We start from the raw sequence: 22,287 nt of genomic DNA on the forward strand, positions 1-22,287 counted from the left end.
ATCCCATGCCATCCCATCCCATCCCACCCCATCCCACCCCATCCCACCCCATCCCACCCCATCCCATCCCATCCCATCCCATCCCATCCCATCCCATCCCATCCCATCCCATCCCATCCCATCCATCCCATCCCATCCCATGCCCAGCGTCCCCCCGGGGCCATGTCCCTGCCAGGCTGAGGGAACAGGGCTGGGCTGTGCCACGGGTGCCCCGTGGGGGCCGTGTGGTCCCGCTGTGCACAGCCCACAGGTGTGCCCTGCCTCCTGCAGTAACGGGGTTCCCGTACCCCGCCACGGGGACGGCCATGGCCTACCGAGGGGCTCACCTGCGGGGCCGGGGCCGTGCTGTGTACAACACCTTCCGTGCCGCGCCGCCGCCGCCGCCCATCCCCACCTACGGCGCGTGAGTACCCGGGGGCTGCTGGGGGGAGAGGGCTGCCACACCACCCCGGGGCTGTGCTGGCACTGCCAGGCTCCTCAGGAACGGGCTGCAGCTCCTGCCTGGCCACAGGCTCTGCCCCTGCAGCTCCTGCAGCTCCTGCCTGGCCACAGGCTCTGCCCCAGCCCCGCTCTGCTGCCCTCGGGTGAGCTGCACGCTCAGCAGCCTCCTGCCCGCCAAGGCACAGGGCGTTATTCCAGCCAGGAGGGGTGGTTCAGTGGAAATTCAGCTGGGATGGCGCTGGTCACAGACACAGCCATGGCCATCTGTGGCTGCTTGGCTGCTCGCAGCAGAGATCCTGCCCTGGGATCCTCCTGCCCTGCCCTGCCCTGCCCTGCCCTCTGCATGTGCCCAAGTCCTTGCCCAGAATCCCAGCCCAGAGGTGCCTTTGGGGCCTGGACAGCCACTCCTTGCCCCATTCAGTGCCCTCACCCCACTGCCCTTGCCCAGGGGCTCTTGCCAGGCTCTGATGCCTCTGCCTCATTTCCAGGGTTGTCTACCAGGATGGGTTCTACGGAGCTGAGATCTACGTAAGTGACTCTGTGCCCAGGGCTGGGCTGTGATGGGGACCTCATACCAGCGCAGAGGGCAGGCGGTGTCACACGGGTCCCTGGTGGGCTCTGCCCCGCTCCCAACCCCTTCCCCTGGGTGGCAGCAAGAGCATGAGCACAGCACAGCTTCTCCAGAGCAGCCTGGGTGGCACACACCACACAGGATCCTGTGCCCAGTCCTGTGCCCCTGCCAGCCCTTGCAGGGCTGGTGCCACACAGGATTTACGGCCTCAGTTCCTTGCACCCGCGTTTAGCCTCCGTGTCTGAGCAGCCAGCGGCGATATTTCAGGCGGGCACTGAAGGATTTATCTAACGTGACACCTCATTAAAGCGAGCGGGGAGGTGACAGTCTCTTCTCTGGAAATTTAATTTTTTAAGGTTAATGTTTGTGAAAGCCCCTGGGGAATGGGAATGAGGCTGTTGCATGCCCAGTGGCACTGGCACCAACCCCCTGTGAGCCCCACACCTCTCCGTGCAGTGCCATGGGGCACCCAGCTGCCCCCAGCCCCAGTCCCCAGTGGGTGCAGCCCCCTGACCAGTGTCTCTCCCTGCAGGGGGGCTATGCTGCCTACAGGTACGCCCAGCCCGCAGCAGCAGCGGCCGCCTACAGCGACAGGTGAGCACCGGGCATGGCCCCTGGGGGAGCCCCGTGCACCTGGGGAGCCCATGCCACCCTGCACGGCCCACCCTGACACCCCAGCTGCTGAGTGCTTGGGACAGGACAGAGTCAGGCATGGGGAGGGCAAACAGGGACCCCTGGCTCCCTGCAGGGCTCGGCTGGACAGGGTTGGCACCACTGCAGGGGCAGCAGGGAGATGCCAGGGGGCTCCCAGGTGCAGCTGGGAGGGAGGGCTCAGAGGGGACACAGGACCCCAGCTGCTGTCACTAACCCCACGCCTGTTTGCTCCTAGCTACGGCAGAGTGTACGCAGCAGCAGACCCCTACCACCACACCATCGGCCCCGCCGCCACGTACAGCATTGGCACCATGGTAAGAGCAGCCCCTCGGCCTTCCTCTGCTTCCCGGGGGGCTGCAGGCAGCCCAGGGAGGGGTCTGGCACAGCCTGGGGCCTGTGTGGCACAGGGCAGGGGCTGTGGGAGGGCAGTGGGAATGGCACAGCCCCTGCCTGGCTCTGTCTGCAGGAGAGGAAAGCCCCACCCCACACCCTGCCCCACCTTCCCCTCACACCCCGCACAGTCCTGCCCACACGTGCCACTTCCAGGGGCCTGGCTGTCCCCTGGGCAGGCTCCAGGACCCCTCTGTCATCCCAGTGCAGGACAGTGTCCCCAGGGCCCCGTGTGCAGCCACACACGGGGGGCACCGCAGCCCCGCACACGCCACAGCTCTGACAGCATCAAAGATGAAAAATTGCACTCACGGCTGGGATCGCAAAGCCAACCTGCCTTTTTCTGCCTTTTGACTCCCTGGGCAAGCTGCTAGTGAGGGGCCACGGGCATGGCATCCCAGGGGTTTTCAGCTCAGTGCCACAGCAGGGATGGGGCAGCTCCTTGGCAGGCGTGGCACAGCAGTGCCACACTGGAGGCACAGGGCAGCCCCTGCCCACAGGGCAGTGCCCGTGGCCACCAGAGAGCCTGGGCAGCACTGGGCACCCTGGCCCTGCCTGCCCCTCACATCCCAAGGACAGCAGCGATTTGGTGTCATTTGAAAGAGGAGAAAAAAAAAAAAAAAAAGAAAAAAAAAAAGAGAAAAAAGGGAAGATCTAGGCTTTGGCTATCTCTGAATACTGATTGGCTTTTTTTTCATCTTTGATGTTGCAGGCTAGTCTATACCGAGGAGGGTACAGCCGCTTCACTCCCTACTAGCAAGACAGACCCAGCCCCCCCACCACTGTCCCCGATGCTCACTAGCACCAAACCAAACCAGGCAGACAGAGCCGAGGCCGAGCCTGCGCAGGAGCCGCGGGTGCTGCCCGGGGCTGGCACCGGGCTCTGTGGGGCCGCAGCACCCCACACCCTGAGGGTTACCTCAGCCGCTCCGTCCTGCCGCCCGCCCGCCTCTGCTGCAGCATCCGCCCGCCCCGGGGGCCAGCCCTGAGCCCCAGCAGCGCCCGTTCCCGCAGCCGGGGTGCGGGGTCCCCCCGCTGCCCTGGGCTCATCCCCCGCGGGCAGGGGGTGCTTGGCCTGCAGGGATGCTCGCTCCACAGGCGCTGGGGCTCGGGCTGACAGCAGCGCCCCGAGCAGCCCCTCTGCCCCCGTAGGAGAGAGAGGAGCCAGCTGGGGTTGCTGCCAGCTGTGGGGCCTGGCGAGGCTGGGTGGGTTTGGGATCCAGGGGCAGCTGCCGGGAAGGTGTGATGGGCTGGGCTGGCTGCAGAGCTGGGTGTGATGGGCTGGGCTGGGACGGTGCCTGTGTGCCCCCGGCCACCTGCTCGGCCTGAGTGCTCCAGCGAAAGACCTGCCTCTCTTGTTTCTGTTGTAGTGAACCCGTGGCCGTTTCCTTCTGGGACCAGGAAGGGCAAAAATATCCACACACTTACAAAATAACAAAAAGAACCCCAAAATATAAAAATTAAAAGCGAAGCAACAAAAAAAAAATTAAAAAAAGAAAGAAAAACCAAACAAAAAAAAGAGAAAGCAAGGCAAGCAGCAGCAGCCAAGTGAGCCCCAACTGTCCACACACACGGAGTGAGCGAGTCCCAGAGGAGCCGCGGCGAGCACCGGCGGTCGGATGCGCCGGAGGGACCCCCGGCCCCACAGCCCCGCAGGGAGGGAGCCGGCGCAGGCAGGCGTGAGGGTCCGCGGGGTCCGGGGGCCCTCCCCGCCCGGGTGCAGGGCCTGGGCGCCACGTCTTCCTTTCCCCGGTGCAGCAGCGCTGGGGGTGCCGGCAGAGCGCTGCGCCCTGCCCGGCTCGTGGGACCGGGTGACAGGGTGGGGACCTGGCTTGGTGCCACCCGGCGCTGGCGGCCATCGGCGTGTCAGGTGTGCGAGGCCTCAGCTCCAGCGCGGAACTGGGGCGGCGGCGCGGATGCGGTGCTGAGGTATTGCAGGGGACGACCCTCTGCCTTTTAAAGGGAATTTTTGTTAAGAGGAGCTTGCAACTCGCTTGTGACCCCTTCCCCTTCTTCCTTCCTCCTTCCCTGACACCCGCGCTCCCGCCCTGCCTGGACCAGCCCTGACCAAAGCTGGGCCAGGCCTGCCCCAGCCCCACTCCCGCTTGCTCTGCGGCGCGGGACACGCTCACGGCCACCCGTCCCTGCCCGAGGCAGCGGGAACCCCCAGCCCTGGGTGCGGGGTCTCGGCCGCTGCATCCCCCACGGGAGACCCACCCGAGCCGCGAGGCTGGGCCGCAGCACCGGCACACGGTGCACAGCGGCACGGGGCACTGCGGGGCCCATCCCGGGGTGCAGCGCCGTCCCGCGCCCTTCTGGCTCTGCCACTCCTCAAACCTCACTTTATAGTCTGCAGACGCCCCCGACGCCCCAGCGATGAGCTCCCCCTTTTCTATTCCCCGTGTACATAGCCCCGGCCCCGCTCCCTGTACAAAGCTCCGTCCATCGCTGTACTGGCTTCTCCCTTACAGCACCCCTGCGCCGCCCCGGCGTGCGGGCTGGCGCCGGCCCATCCTGTATGCTTCAAAGTGTGACCATTCTAATAAACAGTATTATTATTATTATTATTATTATTACAAGGATTATTATTATTATTATTATTATTATTATTATTATTATTATTATTGAAATTATTAATAAAGATTTCTTTCTTCAACCAGGGCGACTCAGGTTTTGACTGCTTGCGCGGGGCCGTGGCTGCTACAGCGGATCTGGTTGTGCAGGGGGCCACAGCCTTTGGGCAAGTGGGGAGCCCTCGGGGCCCCCAGGCCTCATCATGGCGAGGGAGCAGGGTGCTGCATGAGGAGCCCTCTCCTGGCTGGGCCTAGCCCTTCGTTCTTCAAGCCATCAGGTAATACATTCCTGAGCCTCAGGAGCAGCAGCTCCACTGCTGGCATTGGTGTCCCTGGCACAGCCTGCATTGTTTGGGGACAGGGCTTGGGACCCCACTGCAGGAGCGCTCGGCTGTTCCTGCCTGCTAATTGCTTGCTCACCAGACTGTGAGAAAATAATTGCTGCTATAAATTTTCTCTCCTCCTCACAAGATGCTCAGGGGAGGCAGCGTAGGCTGGTGGCACTGGGCTGGGTCCACGTTAATGAGCACAGCGGTCACCCAGGCTGGGCTGCTGCAGAGCCCGTGCTGGCAGCTCCCCACCAGGCTGAGCCCTGAGGGGGCTGTGTGCCATGGGGTCTTAGGGCCAGTATCCCCAGCCTGAGGCAGTGAGGGCTGCAGGAGCTGGTGGGGTTCTCATGGCAGGTGTCCCAGTCTGGGGTCACACGTGCTGGGGTCCCTGCCAGTGGCTGGTCAGCACCCAGTGGGCCCCCAAGTGAGGGCTGAGCGCAACCACAGAGGTGGGAGGAAAGGGATGCAGCAGCCCCAGGTGATGAAATGCAGCCTCCCTCTGCATCCCCTGCCAACAGCCCGCCCGCCACATGGAGGAGACACGGCACGGGCTGCACCACAGCTGCTTTAATGCCCATCTGAGCTGGTGCCACTGCCTGGTGCGGAATAGACCAGCACGAGGCGGCCCCAGCGCTCGGGGTCCACGGGCAGCTCGTCCCGCAGCACGGGCTCCACCAGCAGCTCCAGCCGGCAGGACTGCGCGGGCGCCGGCCGCGGCACCAGCAGCCCCACGGCCCGGAACAGGCAGCCCTGCGCCAGCCCCAGCACCTGCGGCGCCGTCTGGCCCAGGCGGCACCGGGCACCCTGGCTCAGCACACGGAACCACCGGGCCCGGCCGGGCGGGAAGGACCAGCGCAGGGTGAGGCTGAGCGAGAGCTGCCCGGGCTCGGGGCCCTCCTGCCACCAGAGCTGCGAGGCCGTCACGCCCTGCACCTGCGGCGGGGAGGCCGCCACGCTGGCCGTGTCCAGCACCTGCGAGGGAACCACAGCACGGTCAGGGTCAGGGTGAGGGCAGGCACGCCCCACCTTCCCAGAACAAGGGGGGCACGGGGCAGGTGTCCCCACCAGGCAGCAGCAGGCACTCACCCGGATCTCCCCGAGCAGGCAGGTGAACGGTGTCTCCTGCAGGCTGGGCTGCTGGTGGGACACAATCAGGGAGAGGTCCCGTAGGCTGCAGTCCTGCAGCTCCAGCTCGTAGCACCTGAGAGGGAAGAGGCAGAGCAGGAATGGCACCAGGGAGCCCTGGTGTCCCATGGCTGCCTGTGGACGCAGGCTGCAGGCAGGGCACTCACCGGCTGGTCCAGCCATGGGAGCCACGGTGGCAGGCGGCGAGCAGCTTGGCGAGGCCGGGCGGCGGTGCCGGCAGGAACCGGGGGTGGTACCGGCCATTGGGCTCTGCCAGAGGGAGCCAGGTCAGGGCTGAGGGACTGCAGCAGGTGCTCACTGCACAGAGCACGGGGGGACAGGGTTCTTACCGGGCAGGGAGGTGGGGTTGCCCTCAAAGCAGATCCCTGAGTCCCAGGTGGTGACCTCCAGTGCCACTGTGAAGTCATCGGGCTGTGGCCCCTCCAGCTTGTAGAGCAGGGTCAGGAAGAGCTTGGGAGGGGCTGGCATCTGCAAAGAGAAGAGGCTGATGACCCCAAATCCACCCAGAGAGAGACAGAGACAGAGAGAAAGAGACAAAGAGAAAGTGCATCATGTTAGGTGTGCTGGGCAGTGTGGGCAGAGCCTGGGCACACTCGCCACAAGGCCCAGGACCACATAGCTCGGGCCATGCAGGCCATGTCAGGCTGACATGGTGCCAGCCCAGCGCTGAGGAGGGGTAAAGGGCTTTGCCCCAACTCACCGGACAGCCACGCGCTCCTCGCCGGGGGGAATGGTCCCCTGCAGCTGCAGGGAGCTGCCCCCACACCAGGCATCCTGCAGGCAGCAGCTGGTGCTCAGCATGCCCGGCTGCTCTGGGTACAGAGGCTGGATGTCCTGCGCGCTCAGGTCGTACCAGGGCCCAGAGTCTTCATCCTACAGCACAGGGAGAGCTGAGCTGGGGGAGCCAAAAGCAGGGACCTCCCTGCTGAGCCCAGCCCAGTCTGACCAGAGCAGGGCTGTCACTCTGCACCCACCTTCCCATCCAGGAATGTGCTGGTGCCCATGCCCAGGCTGAAGGAGGTGGTGAGGGGCAGTGTGCAAATGCTGTGCGTGGGCAGGTACTCTGCCAGCGAGCCCCAGAACCTGGAGACAAAGGTGGGTGTCAGGCCAGAGACCCCTGTTACGGTCACGGCCCTGCACAGCCTCATGTATCACCTCAGCTGGGGCAGAAAGGGGCAGCTGCTCCTGGTCAGCAGCCATGGTGTTCTGACAGCCACAGTGTCCCTGTAGCTGTGTCCCACTGCCCCACAGCCTTCCTGAGCCAGGGCAGTCCTGGCCCCGTTCCTCCCCCAACACCCACCCTGCTGAGCTGCCCTCACCTGTTCTCAGTTCTGCAGGAAGTTTTCCTTGCCCAGGTGCTCATAGACCCAGCCAGGAGCAAAGATGGCTGCAGAGAGGCCAAACTGGCGGATCAGGCGCAGGGACTGCAGGAACAGGCAGTGAGCAGCAGGGGCCAGGCCAGGTAACCTTGTCCCATTCTGTCCCCACTCCCCCCAGGTTCCACTGGCCCCATGGTGGGGCAGGACACCAGAGGGATGTGCTGCAGCATCTCCCCCTGCAGGGATGGCAGCACTGGGATATTTTCATGCATGGCCAGCACTCTGGGATCCCTCACTCCTCACCAGTTTATCCCCAGGTTAGCAGCCCAGCACAGCCCAGCCCAGCAGGGCCCTCAGTGGGAGCGCAGAGCCCTGCACTGGGGGAGGTCAGGGTCACACTCTGGCCCAGCCCTGTCACACCCACCTTGTCAGTGTCGAAGCCACCACCAATGACATCCCCACGGGCAAAGACATCAACACCAACATAGACGTCGTTTAGGCGCGGACCAGCCAGCCTCTGCGTGCGCTCCAGCTGCTCCTCCTTCCAGTTGTAGTTGGTGAACAGCCCGTCACAGGCATCAAAGAATATCCTGGGGACAAGGGGCACAGTGGCAGACGCTGTGCTCACACGTGGCCTCACCAAGGGCCGTGCAGGTTGTGCCTGACCACCACCATGCTGGGTTTGGGGTGGGCTCACACCCCCCGCCCAGGGACAGTTTTGCCATCCTCACCTATTCTGATCGTTCAGCTCGTTCTGCCACCTCAGCGTGCCATCCTTCAGGACGCTGTCATACCAGATCACCAGCCCCCCTGGCACAGCACTGTGCACCCGTGCTGTCAGGTCCTGCAGGAAGAGGGGCAGGTTCCCCACGGCCGCCGCCTGCCAGGAGAGAGAGAGAGACACATGTGGGTGAGGGCACGGGGCAGCGGAGCAGCACAGAGGCAGGGCAGCGAGCAGGGCCGGCAGGACTCACGCTCAGCTTGTTCTCAATGTTGACCAGCCAGCCATCGAAGCGGTAGTGCTGGGCGATGCGCGCCAGCTGCTCGGCCACGGCGCCGTACGCCTCCTCCCCGCCGGCCAGGAACGCCTCGCACAGCTTCTCCCCGTCCGTCCACTCCGTGATGAATGTGCCTGCGGAGGCCAGGGCAGCGTCAGCCACACGTCCTGGTGAATCCACCTCGCTGCTGGGGCTGCCCTAGGCCCAGCCCTGCCCCTACCCAGCACGGGGACGCTGTTCCGGTGCGCCGCGTTGGTCCAGACCACGGGCGGGATGGTGACAGTGTGGTGGCTGAAGTAGACAAAGATGTCGATGTAGCGCCAGTGGTAGAAGACATAGGGGTTGCGCGTGGCCGAGCCCTGGATGAACCTGCAGAAGGAAAAGGGTTGGGCAGTGCAGGAAGGACGCTGACAGACGCTGTGGAGCTGGGTAGGAGCCTGACTCACAGCCGGGAGCTGGGCAGAGCTGTGGCACTGAGCCACCTCTGAACATCCCAGCCTGAGCAAGGCTCCCCAAGCACTGAGCCAAACACCCCATCCCTGCTCACCTGCGGCTGAGCCGGCAGGAGACATGTCAGGCAGAAACAGAACTGCCTTGGGCTTGGAGACGTTGAGCTCCACTGTCACACCTCCCTTTTACCTTCCACCTAGCACGTACCTGTCCTCCAAGTACCCGCCACGCATGTCGTGGCACACCAGGGTCCGGGGCCTGCCGCTGTGGAGTGGGGGCTGGCGCTTGGCCAGGGGCACGGCTGACACATTGAACTCATCGTTGCTGTTGGGCTGCCAGGCCAGCAGCTCCTCCAGGCCGGTCAAGAAGAAACTGATGGGCTCCGTGGTCTTCGTGTCAAAGTACCTTGCTGGGAACGATGGGGAGGCGGGACAGGGTCAGCAGCGAGCACTGCCTGTGCAGCTCGGTCCAGCACCGGGACCGGCACCGTCCCATCCCGGCGGGGCCCGGGGCTGGGCCGGCTCCTCTCCCGGTACTCACCGGGCAGGGGCTGCGGGCGGTCGCTGATGGTGTCGTGCAGGACAGTGGTTCCCTGGATGTCCGCCGCCGGCTGCAAGCTGCCCCGGGAGGTGAGTGAGGGCCGGGCCGGGCCAGCACCGCGGCCAGCGCCCACCGGGCGCTGCCAGCCCCGCCACCGGTCCCCATCACCGTCCCCGTCCCCATCCTGCTCCCGGCCGCGGCCTCGGCCCCGGCCCCGCCATCCACCTCCGCCGCCGCCGCGCGGCCCGCTCGGCCTCCGCCGGCTCCTCCGCCGCGGCCCCGGCCTCCGCTCCCGTCCGCTTCCCGCGCCGCGCCGGCCCCTCCGCCGCCTCCGCCATTCCGCCGCCGCCGCCGCTGCCGCTGCACTGACGGCGCCGCCGCCGCCGCCGCCGGGCTCGGCTCTCCCGGGGGCGCGGCCCCGGAGCTCCGCCCGCCCGGCCCGCACCGCCCCGGGCACCGCCCCGGGCACCGCCCGCCCCCGGGACCCGGGCAGGGCTGTTCCGGCACGGACCGCGTGTGCTGCGGTGGGGAGCGTGCCCCGGGACGGGCGGCGTGTGCTGGGAATAAACCGCACGCCTCTGAACGGGTGGCGTGTCCTGGGGGAGCGCACTGTGCCAAGATGCAATCCGTGTGCTGGGATGCCCCTGTGCCCGTACCGGGCCCTGCTGTGCAGGCGGGGATGGAGATGGTGCCTGGTCCCCAGGGGTCAGGGCGCCCAAGGAGCTCTGCCCATGCCACAGGCACAGCAGTGAGCGGCCTGACGGTCCTCACCTGGCCCCCACCATCCACCCACTCCCCATATGTTTGGCCAGGGCTCTCTTTAGGGTCATCCTGAGTCCCCCCAGCCTGGTTCCCTCCCTCCCTTGCTTGGGGTGCTGGTTTCCAGCTGCAGCCCTGCTCAGCCCAGCCATGGACCTGCCAACCCAGACCCTGACACCCAGCTGCACCTCAGACCTACCTCCTCTCCATGGATGTGCCAGATAACCTGCACTCCTGACAGCCCTGCCACCCTTCCCAGCCTGTCCCGTTCCCGGGCTGACAGTTCCGTCACTGCACGCAGCTCCTGGCCCTTGGGGCACAGCTGGCCCGTGCAGTGCCTGGCACAGGTCCCCGGCTCTCCAGGGACAGTTTGCTCTCCCCTCTCCACCCCCAGCTCAGCTCTCGGAGAGCCCCTGAACCTTTCCCCGAGTCCCTCGGAGCCTCCCCACACACAAAGCCAGAGGACACGGAGGGTGTGAGCAAGGCTGGAAATGTGTTTAATGTGGCATGAGCAGAATGGGGGCTCAGCATGCTGGCCCATGCTGCTGCTGCATCTACACAAACATGAGGCCTGGCCAGAGATAACCCAAGGGAAGAGGAAGTGGCTGAGGCCAAGGCCCCACGCCCAGGGCTGCCGGTGGGGAGAGAGCCCTTCCTGAGCAGAGGCTGTGGCGAGCAGCAACAGAATCTGCAGAGGAACTGACACAATTCACTCCCCGCAGGGGGACCCAGCCCCCCCTGCAACACCTGCACCGGGGAAGGAGGGAGGGAGGGCCCTTAGTGGTTCATTGCCTTTCTGGATGGTGCTGAGCACCTTCTGCCCACTCTGGCCGGGGAGCGGGCTGTGCCAGGAGGTGAGCATGGCACAGTGCAGGTGTCTGTGCTGCCTCACACCAGGGCACCAGCAGTCACACTGTCCCACCGTGCCAGCTCAGCCAGCGGTGCCACAGGCTGAGCCTGGCACACCCAGCTCTGGAGCAGGGAGAGGGGGCGAGCTCCCTGCCCACCCCAGGTGAGCAGCTGCTTCCTGGTCACCAACATGGCAGGGGCTGACAACTGCTCCAACTCTCCCAGGTGTGTCTGGTTAGCCTTGAGGTGCTGGAGTGAGGGAATTCACGCACTGGTGCAGCTGCTGGGGGTAGTGGCACTAGGTTACTAACAGCATCATGGGGGTGGCACTCCTGGGGTGAGAGGGACAGGGGCTCCTCGGCCGCCTGGCCTGGCACAGCAGGAGGGGCGTGCTCAGGGGTCCCCACTGTACTTGATGAGGTGGCCGCTGAAGGTGATGTAGGTGTCGTACTCGTCGCTGAAGATGGCGTTCTCACGCTCACCCTTGTAGAGCCGCACCCAGACCTCGTCCTGCTCCTTCAGCTCCAGCATGACGCTCTGGCTCTGCATGATGCTGCGGTCGCTCACCTGGGCGTAGAGGATCACCACCTCCGCCCCGTTGTGCATGATGTGCAGGTACGTCTCCTTCTGGTTCCAGGTGTGCACGTTGAGGCTGAAGTAGTAGATCCCGGGGATGTAGCAGTAGAACTTGCCCGTGAACATGTTGAAGTGTTCGTAGAGGTTGACAAACTCGGTGTCGAAAATGAGGGTCTGGTAGTAGTCGTTGCTGTGCAGGGGTTTCTTGCGGCCCACGGAGAAGGCGGCGTAGTGGCTCTTGCAGCGCTCCCCGGGGGCGCCCATGCTGCCCTTCTGTCCCTTGGGCCCTGCGTGGCCCCTGCTGCCGGCCACCCCCGTCTTGCCGAACTTGCCCTGCATGCCACGCTCGCCACGGTCCCCCTTCTCTCCTGAGCAGAGCAGCAGGGACAGTTGGGCTGTCAGGCAGAGGCCAGAGCTGGACCCAGCACCTTCCCCAGAGGCGGATGGAGGGAGCAGGGACCCACCAGCCCTGCCCCTGCCCCTGCCCAGGCTCTGATGCTGCTGCCCAGAAGCCACCAGCACAGGGGCTGCTCACACCCCAGTGTGGCTCCTGCCCTCTGTCTGTGCAGGGCACAGGACCACTGGCACCCCCCCAGTTTCTCATTCCCAATCTGTGCAGGAGCTGGCACTGTGAGCCCAGCTCAGCACTGGACCTGGGGCAATGCTGGCAGCACAGCCTGGGGTCCTGCCAGCCCTCACCTTTCAGGATGGTCATGTTGATCTGAGGCACGGGCTGGTACTGGGGGTAGAAGCGCTTTTCAGGGGGGGGACAGCAGCGGACACAGCGGGACTGTGGGGGCAGCCCCTCCTGGGCACCATCAGCCTTCTGCTCCTGCGTGGCCCTGGCGAGGCAGAAAGCAAAGCACAACAGAAGCTACGGGACAGCGGGGGCCCTCTGCAGTGCCAGGGCTGCCCTGGCCCCGCTGCAGAGCGCCCTGGCTCTGGGGTCCCCTCACCTGGCAGCTTGGTGCTGGGATGGGGCCTCATTGGGGCCTGTCCACCATCGCTGGTCAGGGATGGAGCTGGTCTGGCTCCCCACAGGGCAGGGCAGCAGGAAGATCAGCAGGACACCGTGCACCCACAGCCCCTCCATGCCTTGGCAGTGCCCTGTGAGGTGCCAGGGACAGCTGAGGGGGACAGGAATGAGGAGACTCCCAGCCCAGCCATGGCCCGAGCTGTCCTGGGACAGGGCCTGTGCACTGCACAGCCCTTGGGCTCTGGCTGGGCTATGGGACAGTGTCAGCCCCGTGAGCACCTGTGGAGACCCACACTGGGGCAGTCAGGGGGCTGTGGGCTCTGTGCAGCCCCCCTGAGCCCTGGCACATACCGCAGATGGGATTACCTCAGGAGCTGAGAGTGGAGCAGAGCAGCGCAGCAGCCTCTGAGTGGGCCAAGTCCTGGACCAAGTGCTGCTGCTCCTGCTCAGCCTGGCTTCAGCTGCCTCCCATGGGCGCCCAAGAGCAGCAATTTGGGATGTCAGCACCTGAAAAATTACAGCGAGCTCCATGGGGCAAATGTCAGGGCACAGCCCTGCCTGTGTGTGGGACCCCAGCCGGGCCCAGAGAGAGCATCTGCACCCCACTCCTGCGAGGGGCTCCTGTGCCCTGGGGGCTGCCAGCCCAAGGGTTTGCAAGGGGACAACACCCACTCCTCCAGAAAGGGGGATGTGGGCTGGCAGCCCTATCTGGGAGCTGGCTGAAACCCTTCTGAGAGCCCACACCCTGTCTGGGGCCAAAACTAATATTTGCAGTGGTGGTGGCACCGTGGCCCAGCCCGGGCGCTTCGAGACCCCTCCCTCTATTATCAGAAGCGTATCTGCTGGAGACGTGGGGCCGGGCACGCAGCACGGCGCCCTTCGGCCCGGCGGCACCAGGACAGCCTTGGCCAAACAGGGGTGGGCATCCCGCGGCAGCGGGCTGCGGGCCGGGCCGGGGATGGCCGTGCCCAGGCCGCTATCTCAGCCAGGTGCCTCCCTGGGTGGGGACATGGGTGTGGCCTCGGCCGCTGCTCCCCTCCCCAAGCCCGCCCGGCCGCGCTCCGCCGGGATCCCGGAGCGCCGGCCCCGAAGCGCCCTCTCGGCCCCGTGTTCCGCGGCTCAGCCAGGCCGTGAGGGATTTTGGGGCAGGATCCCGTGGTTTTGGTGAGCGCCTGCTCTCCGTCGGTGGCCGGTGGCTGTCGCCATTGTCCCCAGGTGCGGGTCCGAGGGAGCAGCGTGCTCCCGCAGCGGGTGCGGAGGGCGTCCGAGGCCGGGGGCGGATGCCTGCATTGTGAGTCACTGGAGCTGGGAAGGGGCGGAGGGATTGGGAAAGGCTCCAAAGGGCTTTTCCTGCTGCTCGAACCCTCTGCCAAGGGCCTGGCACACACTTCCCGGTGCCTCCGTCCCTCACCCCGCTGTCTTGCCAGGTGTGGAGAGAGGCAGGGGAGAAGCGGACCCACGGATAGAGCAGCCAGGGCCAGGTGAGCAGCTGTCACCAGGGCAGCCTTGCCCTGGCTCTGGCCAGCCTGCCTGGCCTCCAGCTGTGCCAGATGTGCAGCGCTGAGCGCGGCACGGAGCGTGCCAGGGTTTGGGAAGCAGCCCGTGGCCTTCCCTCAGCTCTGGGACCGTCACACCAGGCATTCCTCTGGCACCTGGAGCAGGCTCGGCCCTGGGGGGAGCACAGCGTCACAGGGAGCTGCTGCACCAGGAGAAACCCTTCAGCAGGAAGTTCCCATGGTGGAAGGCAGCGCTTCCCAGGCTGCCGGGAGCAGAGGGAGTGTATGGTGCTCACAGGGCGCTGCCAGCGTGCCCCCTGCTCCCTGCAGGTGTGCTGGGCATTGTGTGCCCACCTGCGCTCGGGCACACACAGCCCTGCCAGGGACACGCGCTTTCCCTCGGGGTTGGCTGCTCTCCAGGAGCAGTCAGAGATTTAAACTCAGTGGCTGCAGAAGCCTTGGGACTGCAAGTCAAAACATCCCAAAATACTTTCCAGATGGAGATGAAGACTAGGATGGAACAGAGCGAACTCTAGGGGAGGGAGGGCTCAGGGCAGTGTGGAGGCAGCAGCACCTGCCCTCGTCTCTATTTAGGGTGGTGGATACAAACTTCCCTTCACAGCAGCCAGAACCACTGTGCCTCTGGGGTCGTGCTGGTGGGCCAGGTCCCCCCTGTGCTGCTGCAGACTCTGGAACAGTTGCAGAGCCCTTTTTTCCCTGGAGCAGGGCAGACCCAGCAGGCGGCGGAGTAGGGGCTGCATGGGTAGGGGCTCCATGGGGGAAGGAGCACGGGGTAGCTGCAGCCCTCCAGCTTCTGTAGCACCAACAAGATGCTGTGCTGGGGACCCCAACAGCCACTGTGACCCCCAAAGAGATGCCGAAAGTGGCCCAGTGGGGGTTTGATGTGTTTGCAGCCATGGGTTTTTTGGGAACGCAGCCGGGGCGGGGCTGGGGGGGATCTGTGCCCTCCAGAGCCGCGGTGGGTCGGGCTGTGCCCCCAGACTGATGTGAGGCTCAGCCGTGCGGTCCCCACTGCTCCTTCTCAGGCAGGGCAAGGGCCTGGCTCGGCTGGGGGGGCTCCGGGACCGGCCCCCCTGGCTGGGCGTGTGCCCGGGCACCCGAGCGCTCGGCGAGGCGGAGCCGCCCCCGGTGCCGCGGCACCGCCCGCGATGGGAGCACGGCCCCTGCAGCTGCGGGGCGATCGTCAGGCTCCCAAAGCTGCCCCCCACCTACCTCCGGGGCACGGCTTCTCCCTCGCGGCGCTGCCTTTGCCGCCCTAGGGCATGGCCCGGGCCAGCGCAGAGCCTGCCCGCGGCCGACCGCTGCCTCCCGCTCCGGAGCCGCCTCTGCTCGCCCGGCCCGGGCGGAAATGCACTTTTGGGAAGCGCAGGAGGCAGAGAGGCACGGGACGAGGCTCGCAGCCCTCCCCCGCCAGATGTGCGCCCGCGGCTGCCTTAACCATGCGTACTCCCGGGACCGGCCGCCCCAGCCGTTCGTGCTCCGGGGCCGCCGCACCGGGAGCGGAGGCGGCACGTGCCAGCGGCTCCCCGGAGCTGCCGCGGGGCCCGGGATCCCGCAGGGTGCGGCTGGCCCCGGCCCTGGACCCCTGCCCCGTGCCGGTGGCGCCGAGGCCGTTCCCAGCGCCGAGGGCACCGCGGCCAGCACAGCCGCACCGGGCTGCAGCCCTTGACAGCCGGACACGCACACGGGTCCCGAGGCGCGGGGCTGGGTCTGCCCCGCTCCCCACCCCGAGTGGCGGCGGGACACAGGGGGCAACCGGGACCAGGACGGAATGTGTTGCGGGCTGGAGCAGGGCAGCGCGGGGGTCATGCCCGCCGAGCAGCCGGGCTGTGCCCACTCTATACAGCCGGGTCGGTCCCCGCACTGTCCCCGCCGCTGGGCTCCGGCTGCCCGTGCGCGGCGCCCGGCCCCGGCGGGCCCTGCTCAGCAAGAACCACAGCTCCCGGCAGGCCCCGCGGCGCAGCGGGAGGGGCGGCGGGGGCGCGGGGGCGCGCGAGGGCTCCTGGGAGTTGTAGTTTCCATGCCAGACGGGGCGGTCGGGCCGCTGCCAGGCGCGGCGGCGGCGCACGGGGCCGCCGGGAGCTGTAGGCGGCGGCGGCGGCGGCGGCTGCGCGCGGGGAGGCGGCGCCGCGGTGAGCGGGGACACGGGCAGGGGGCGCGGGGCCGGGCCGGGCCGGCCGGCGGGGGTTCCGCGCCGTGCGGGGGCACCGCGCACCTCAAGCAGCCTGCCCGGGTGGCAGCGGCGGGCTCCTCGCGACTGCGCCCCGCGCGGGGGTCCCGGGGGCGCGGGGGACCTCAGGGCCCGCTCAGACCGGGCGGTGCCCCGGCAGCTCGGCGGGGGAGGGGGCACGGGGGTCCCCAGGGGCGCAGGCGGGCAGCGCCCGTGTCCTTAGAGGGGCGTCCCGTGTCCCTGCCCGGGGGTGCCGGGGGGTCCCCGTGTCCCTGCCCGGGGCTCCCCGTGACCGTGGCCCGGCGTTCTGAGGGTTCCCCGTGGCCGTGCTCAGAGCGGGCTGCAGGCGCGGTGGGCTCAGTGCACCGAGAGGGTCCCCGGGGCCCTCGTTCCGGGATCCCGGCGGGACCAGAGGCGCTCCCGTGCCCCCGGCCGCGGGCTCCGTGCCTGTGCCGCAGCTCCCCTGCCCGGGCCGGCCCCCCACGCTCAATGCCGCCTCTGTTCGCCACCCCGGCTGCTGAAAGGCACATTGAGACCCTGCGGCATGGGCCCTGCGATGGCGGCTGGGGATCTCTGCCGCGGGATGGGGGTCTCTGCCCCGGGCTGCACGGCACGGGCTGAGCACGGCTCCAGTGGTGGCTGCTGGCCGCCCGGGCAGCCCGGAGTGCCCATCTGCGGGAGCCCGGGGCGCTGCCACGTCCCCTGTGCTGCAGGGAGGGAGGTGGCACCGAGGGGCACTGCTGGCACCCCGGGCCCGCGGGTGGGCACTGCCCGGGGTGGGCTCACGATGCTCACACGTGGAGGACACGCTGTGAGCCTGGGCAGGGATGAGGGGGTCCCGTGTCTGTGAGGGTGTGCGTCCCCTGGGCACTGCGCTTCCTGCTCAGGTGCTGGCATCCTGCTTGGGCGGAGCTGCCACGTGTCCCAGTGTCCCTGTGTGGCTTGGGGACAAGCTCACGGCTCATCATTGGGGTGGGTTCTTAGGGCCGTGGGAGCTGGGCCCGGCTGCCCAGCCACTCTGGAGGCAGCAAGGGTCATCCTTGCCACCCGAGAGGAACCCACATCCTCACAGGACCCTGTGGGGACGTGCGCCAGGACACTGTGACACAGGGCTCACCTTGAGCCAGGTGCCTCAGCTCGCTGCCTGAGCTGCAGTGACCATGGCACAGATAGAGCTGCCAGGCAGGTCGGGCAATCCTGCCAGCACGCTGGGGCCCCTGGTCAGGGGTCACAGAGGGAGCCAGGTGAGAGGGGCTGAGGGTGGTTCCAGCAGCAAACAGCCCCTGGGCACGGTGGCTCTTACCTGCATGAGCTGGGAGCACCTTCTGCTGCAGGACAGGGGACGGGGCCCTCGTGGCTGTGTTCTGCTGTCCCCTGAGCTCAGTCGGCACCAAATCCAGCTCTTTGACCTTCTCCCTCCCCTCTTCGCAGCAGGTTCTGCTCGCCCCCTGTCTGATGCCAGTGCCGCCCTGCCATGAGTCTATGAGCCCGCTCCGGATCAGCGTGGGTGGCCTGCCCGTGCTCGCGTCCATGACCAAGGGTGCTGACCCCCGCTTCCGACTGCGCTGGAAGGCCATCGTGCTGTCCTCGGCCTGCGTGGGGCTCCTGCTGCTGCTGCTCTGCCTGCACCGCTCCTCCCCAGCGCGGCATGGCCCCCCCAGCCCTCGCACCTGGCAGCTTGGCCTGCACGCAGGGCAGCCCTACAACGACACCTACCCGCTGTCCCCGCCGCAGAGGAACCCCGAGGGCGTGCGCTACCGCATCGGCCTCATCGCCGACCTGGACACGCAGTCCCACGGCCCCCAGGAGCACACCTGGTTCAGTTACCTGAAGAAGGGCTACCTGGTACTGTCGGACAGTGGGGACAGAGTGACGGTGGAGTGGGACAAGGATGAGAGCACGCTGCAGTCCCACCTGGCTGAGAAGGGCCGGGGCATGGAGCTCTCGGAGCTGGTGGTTTTCAACGGGAAGCTGTACGCGGTGGACGACAGGACAGGTGTGGTCTACCAGATCGAGGGCAACAAGGTGGTGCCGTGGGTGATCCTCCCAGATGGGGACGGCACTGTGGGCAAAGGTGAGCTCCCCTTGTGAAGCCCTTGGCTCTTTTCACCTTTCCTGTGACCTCTGGGCCTGTCCAAGAGAGGGCAAGTCCTGCTGAGAGACCAGCTGGCTGCATGGGGGACACTGTGCCCAGCACCGAGCTCAGGGATGTAGGGTGTGGGGCATGTGGGACAGTCCGATGGCCACGTGCTGACCGAGCCCCCCTCATGCCATTCTTTCCACCACAGGCTTCAAGGCGGAGTGGCTGGCAGTGAAGGATGAGCACCTGTACGTGGGAGGACTGGGCAAGGAGTGGACCACCACAACAGGGGAAGTGGTGAATGAGAACCCCCAGTGGGTGAAGGTCATTGGCTACAAGGGTGACGTCAGCCACGAGAACTGGGTGACAAATTACAACGCTCTGAGGGCTGCAGCAGGGATCCGGCCCCCAGGTATGGAGCAGGGCAGCCTCCTGCACCCCATATCCCACACTCTTGATGGCTCCAGAGCCATACAGTCACCCTCCCTGGGGATACTGGCACTGGGGGGGATTTAAAGGCTGCCGGAGGCCAGAGATCTCCCTTGTCCTGGTCCTTTTCCTCTGCTGCCTGTGCCAGGAGCAGCTGAAGGGTGGCTCAGCTGGCACTGGGCCTGGCAGCTGTGCCCTTGGGCAGAGTGGGGTGTGCTGGCTGCCCCTGCCCGGCTCTGGGAGGAACTGGGGGGCTGCTGCCCGGCAGTGGGACAGGAGCAGGCAGAAGAGTTCATGGGGGACGCCTGTGCGGGGCTGAGGGGTGTTTTGGAGGGCAGGGGGGAGGGGGAAGGTCCCGCCCCAGCGTGGCTGTGCCCTGGGGCCCGGGTGGTCACGCTGCCCTTCCTGCCCAGGGTACCTGATCCACGAGTCGGCCTCGTGGAGCGACACGCTGCAGCGCTGGTTCTTCCTGCCGCGCCGCGCCAGCCACGAGCGCTACAGCGAGCGCGCGGACGAGCGGCGCGGCACCAACCTGCTGCTCAGCTCCACCCAGGACTTCGGCCACGTCACCGTGGGCCGCGTGGGCGACGTGGTTCCCACCCACGGCTTCTCCTCCTTCAAGTTCATCCCAGACACTGACGACCAGATCATCGTGGCGCTGAAATCGGAGGAGGACAACGGGAAGATCTCCAGCTACATCATGGCCTTCACGCTGGACGGGCGCTTCCTGCTGCCCGAGACCAGGATTGGGAGCGTCAAGTACGAGGGCATTGAGTTTATTTAACAGACATCTGGAGCGAGTGGAGGCGTGTGGGCAGGCCCTGCTGGCCTGCTGCCAGCCCGGGGTCCCTGAGGGATGTCAGGCAGCGCTCCCAGCTCTGTCCTTGGCCCCGGGCTCTCCTGTAAAGTGTTGACTGAGCTGAGCAGGTGTGGTGCGAGTGTTTCGGCAGTGGCACCTGGTGGCAAGGGACCGCCACCACAGGGTGCTCCCGGCCCCGGGACAGCATCCAGGTCCTGGGCAGGCCCCAGTGCAGCCCTTAGTGCCCAGCCCTGGATTGCGACAGAACCATCTGCGGTGGCTCTGGTGACGTCCACGCTCTGGGGTTGCAGCAGAGCCCCAGCTCTACAGCTGTGCACTTTGTGCCATGGGGCTCGCCGGGTGGAGTGGGGTGTGCATCCAGAGAGGGTCAGACCGGGGGGGATTTCATTAGGCTTTTTCTTCAGAAGCTGGATTTCCTTCCCTTTTCCCATAAGCTGGGTGAGGTGGTGGCTGGGCTGACGGGTGACATGTTTCAGAGAGAGGTCTCACATGGGAGGGGACAGTGTCTGTTCCCTCTGCTCCTGTGCCCACAGGGGGTGCAGCAGTTCCCTCACCACTGTGGCTGTGCCTATGGGGCAGGGGGTGTGGGTGGTGGGGCCACAGCTGTGGCCAGATGTAAAGTGGGCCTATCCTGGTGCCATTCCCAGGCACACCCTCAGAGGGGTGTGTGTGTGCTGGCCGTCTGCCTTCTCCAAGCCTGGCTGCACATGGCTCTGACCCCAGAAATGCTTCCAGCCCCAGAACTGTCAGCCCTGGGAAGAGCTGAGCCCTGGGAAGGAGCTGCGGGGAGCTGGTGACAGTGCAGCCATGCTGTGCAAGGGCTGCTGTGCTCGGTGCAGGAGCAGAGCCAGGAGCTGCAGCTCTGCTTCCCAGAGCCAGGAGCAGCTGAGAAACGTTTGCAGCAGCCCAGGGCTTTGGCCAGGGAGCCCTCCCCACGCTCGCCAGCGCGTTGTGAAATTGCTGCCGCAGCCTGTGGCCCCCAGGAGGAACTTGGGTGGTTTCAGAAGCCACAAGTGTCAAAGGGGTGTTTGCTGGCCCCGGGGCCCTCCTGAACCCCCTGACCAAGGGGGCTGTGGCTCCTGGCCTGCCCACGCTGACCTGGCTCAGGCCTGCCCAGGTCACAGGGCAGCATCTCCTCACACCAGGACTGGTGTTTGGCTCTGTGCTGTCCCCACTTTGGTCCCCTTGAACACTGCCCCTGGGGCAGGTCTGCCAGCAGCTACGGCTTCAGAGAGCTGGGCCTGGCCCCTGTGGTTTGGGGGGCCCTGGTGCCCCCTGTATCCCTCTGCCATGCCCTGGCAGTGCTCTGCTGGAGGGTCCAGCCGTGCACAGGGAGGGAGGGGGCCTGTTGGGGCAGCAGTCAGGCTGTGGTTGGGTGGAAGGATCTGCAGAGGGGTTGGGGCCCTCCCAAGAACCCAGCCAGGCTGCTCCCCCCACCCTGTTTACAGTGTCAGCACCTCTGTGAGCCATGCACAGCTACAGGCCAGACATGTGTTTTCATTTAGCCCAGACAATGACTCGGCCAGTGCTGGGCTGCGCTCCTCTCTAGACTGGACCTGTCCCCAGTGCTGCAGACAGGCCTGGCTTTGGCCCCTGCACGTGGCCCGGGGATCGTGCAGCACCTGGCCAGGGCACCCAGGATGCATTTGCAGCCCACACTGGGTGCCAGCTGGCCACAGTCCATGATGGCCACTCAACCGTCACTGGCACCTGGCAACCTCTCCTGGCCTCAGTCACCCTCCCAGCCCAGCACTGGCAGCTCCCAGCACCTGTTGTGGCCCCAGGGCTGTGCCAGTGGCTGTCCCTGATGCCCGGTCCCTTCCTGTCCCCTGGGCCGGAGCACCCCTGGGGCCCTGCCCTGAGCAGCAGCACCAGGGCCTCAGGCAGCTGGGCCAGCAGGAGTCCTGCTGCTGCTGGAGCCCCTGCAGACCGTGGGCCCCATCCCCAGGTGTCATCCAGCACCCAGCACTGTCAGTGCTGTCACCTCCCACGTGTTCCCTGCAGGCTCAGGCAGGGTTGGGCCAGGTCCAGCTGCCCAGTTCTGCTGTTTGTTCTCATCCTGGAGGCTGAGCATCTCTGCTACCTCCCTCTACTGCGTGTATCCATGGCAGTGCTGTGCAGGAGGCTGGCTCAGGAGCATGTGTGGTGGCCGTGGTGGTGGCTGTCCTGCCAGCACATGCCCATGACACCTGGCCCAGCTGTGCTGGAAAGCTGTGGCACTGCTGGGGACATGGAGCACTCTCAGCAGCCAGCCAGGCACAGAGTACAGGTACAGTGACAGCAGCAGCACCCTGACACCCCCATGCTGACACAGCAAGTGGGTTTGGACGGGGACAGAGTCTGTTTTTCCCATACTAGATGGTGTAGGGCAGTGTTTTGGATTTGTGCTGGGAACAGTGTTGATAACAGGGATGATTTCATTACTGCTGAGCAGAATTTGCACAGCTTGAGGCCTGTTCTGCTCTTCATCCCACCAGTGAGGGGCCAGGGGGCACAGGGAGTCGGGAGAGGACACAGAAAGCTGACCCAAGGGATATCCCACACTGTATGGAATCACACTCGGTGTATAGGGCTGGGGGAAGAAGGAGGAAGGGGGCACATTTGGAGTGATGGTGTTTGTTGTCCCCAGTCACCATCACCTGCTGGAGCCCAGCTGCCCTGGGGATGGCTCAGCACCTGCCTGCCGTGGGGACGGGTGAA

At 66.2% G+C, this 22,287-nt stretch overlaps 4 protein-coding genes across 17 annotated transcripts in view; 2 read left to right on the forward strand and 2 right to left on the reverse strand.

Moving 5' to 3' along the window:
* RBFOX3 (RNA binding fox-1 homolog 3) overlaps positions 1 to 4,712 on the forward strand; it is a 140,349-nt gene extending 135,637 nt beyond the window's left edge. For 7 of the 12 annotated variants that reach the window (XM_036394303.2, XM_036394305.2, XM_036394302.2 and 4 more), the window contains 5 exons: positions 271 to 403; positions 930 to 969; positions 1,545 to 1,606; positions 1,902 to 1,980; positions 2,769 to 3,416. In XM_036394303.2, the coding sequence (XP_036250196.1) occupies positions 271 to 403; positions 930 to 969; positions 1,545 to 1,606; positions 1,902 to 1,980; positions 2,769 to 2,813 (359 nt within the window). In that variant the 3' untranslated portion in view covers positions 2,814 to 3,416. The other 5 variants (XM_036394312.2, XM_036394313.2, XM_036394311.2 and 2 more) reach the window with 4 other exon arrangements.
* A 798-nt stretch (positions 4,713 to 5,510) lies between these two features.
* On the reverse strand, positions 5,511 to 9,749 carry ENGASE (endo-beta-N-acetylglucosaminidase). The gene is given in 14 exon segments (XM_036394876.1): positions 5,511 to 5,930; positions 6,045 to 6,159; positions 6,251 to 6,353; positions 6,434 to 6,588; positions 6,805 to 6,977; positions 7,079 to 7,190; positions 7,428 to 7,528; positions 7,848 to 8,013; positions 8,155 to 8,303; positions 8,398 to 8,555; positions 8,642 to 8,790; positions 9,079 to 9,280; positions 9,412 to 9,488; positions 9,637 to 9,749. Coding segments are annotated over 14 exon segments (2,178 nt in total). The 3' UTR covers positions 5,511 to 5,525.
* Positions 9,750 to 10,644: 895 nt separating this feature from the next.
* On the reverse strand, positions 10,645 to 15,376 carry C1QTNF1 (C1q and TNF related 1). Its single transcript, XM_036394875.1, has 5 exons — positions 15,301 to 15,376; positions 12,938 to 13,078; positions 12,552 to 12,702; positions 12,295 to 12,437; positions 10,645 to 11,963 (listed from the first exon to the last, which is right to left on the reverse strand). Exons 3-5 carry the CDS (start codon positions 12,686 to 12,688, stop codon positions 11,413 to 11,415), a joined length of 831 nt encoding a protein of 276 aa, XP_036250768.1. The 5' UTR covers positions 12,689 to 12,702; positions 12,938 to 13,078; positions 15,301 to 15,376; the 3' UTR covers positions 10,645 to 11,412.
* Positions 15,377 to 16,201: 825 nt separating this feature from the next.
* CANT1 (calcium activated nucleotidase 1) lies at positions 16,202 to 19,690 on the forward strand. 3 transcript variants are annotated; one of them, XM_036394787.2, is made up of 4 exons: positions 16,202 to 16,220; positions 17,693 to 18,332; positions 18,547 to 18,750; positions 19,181 to 19,690. In XM_036394787.2, exons 2-4 carry the CDS (start codon positions 17,714 to 17,716, stop codon positions 19,549 to 19,551), a joined length of 1,194 nt encoding a protein of 397 aa, XP_036250680.1. In that variant the 5' UTR covers positions 16,202 to 16,220; positions 17,693 to 17,713; the 3' UTR covers positions 19,552 to 19,690. The 3 variants fall into 3 exon arrangements, with proteins under 3 accessions (XP_036250680.1, XP_054372863.1, XP_036250679.1); XM_054516888.1 differs by having other exon boundaries at positions 16,205 to 16,220; positions 17,690 to 18,332; XM_036394786.2 differs by lacking the exon at positions 16,202 to 16,220 and adding an exon at positions 16,519 to 17,502 and having other exon boundaries at positions 17,690 to 18,332.
* The last annotated feature ends 2,597 nt before the right edge of the window (positions 19,691 to 22,287 follow it).

The sequence above is a fragment of the Molothrus ater genome, chromosome 19 (assembly GCF_012460135.2).
Source record: "Molothrus ater isolate BHLD 08-10-18 breed brown headed cowbird chromosome 19, BPBGC_Mater_1.1, whole genome shotgun sequence".
Lineage (NCBI taxonomy): Eukaryota > Metazoa > Chordata > Aves > Passeriformes > Icteridae > Molothrus > Molothrus ater.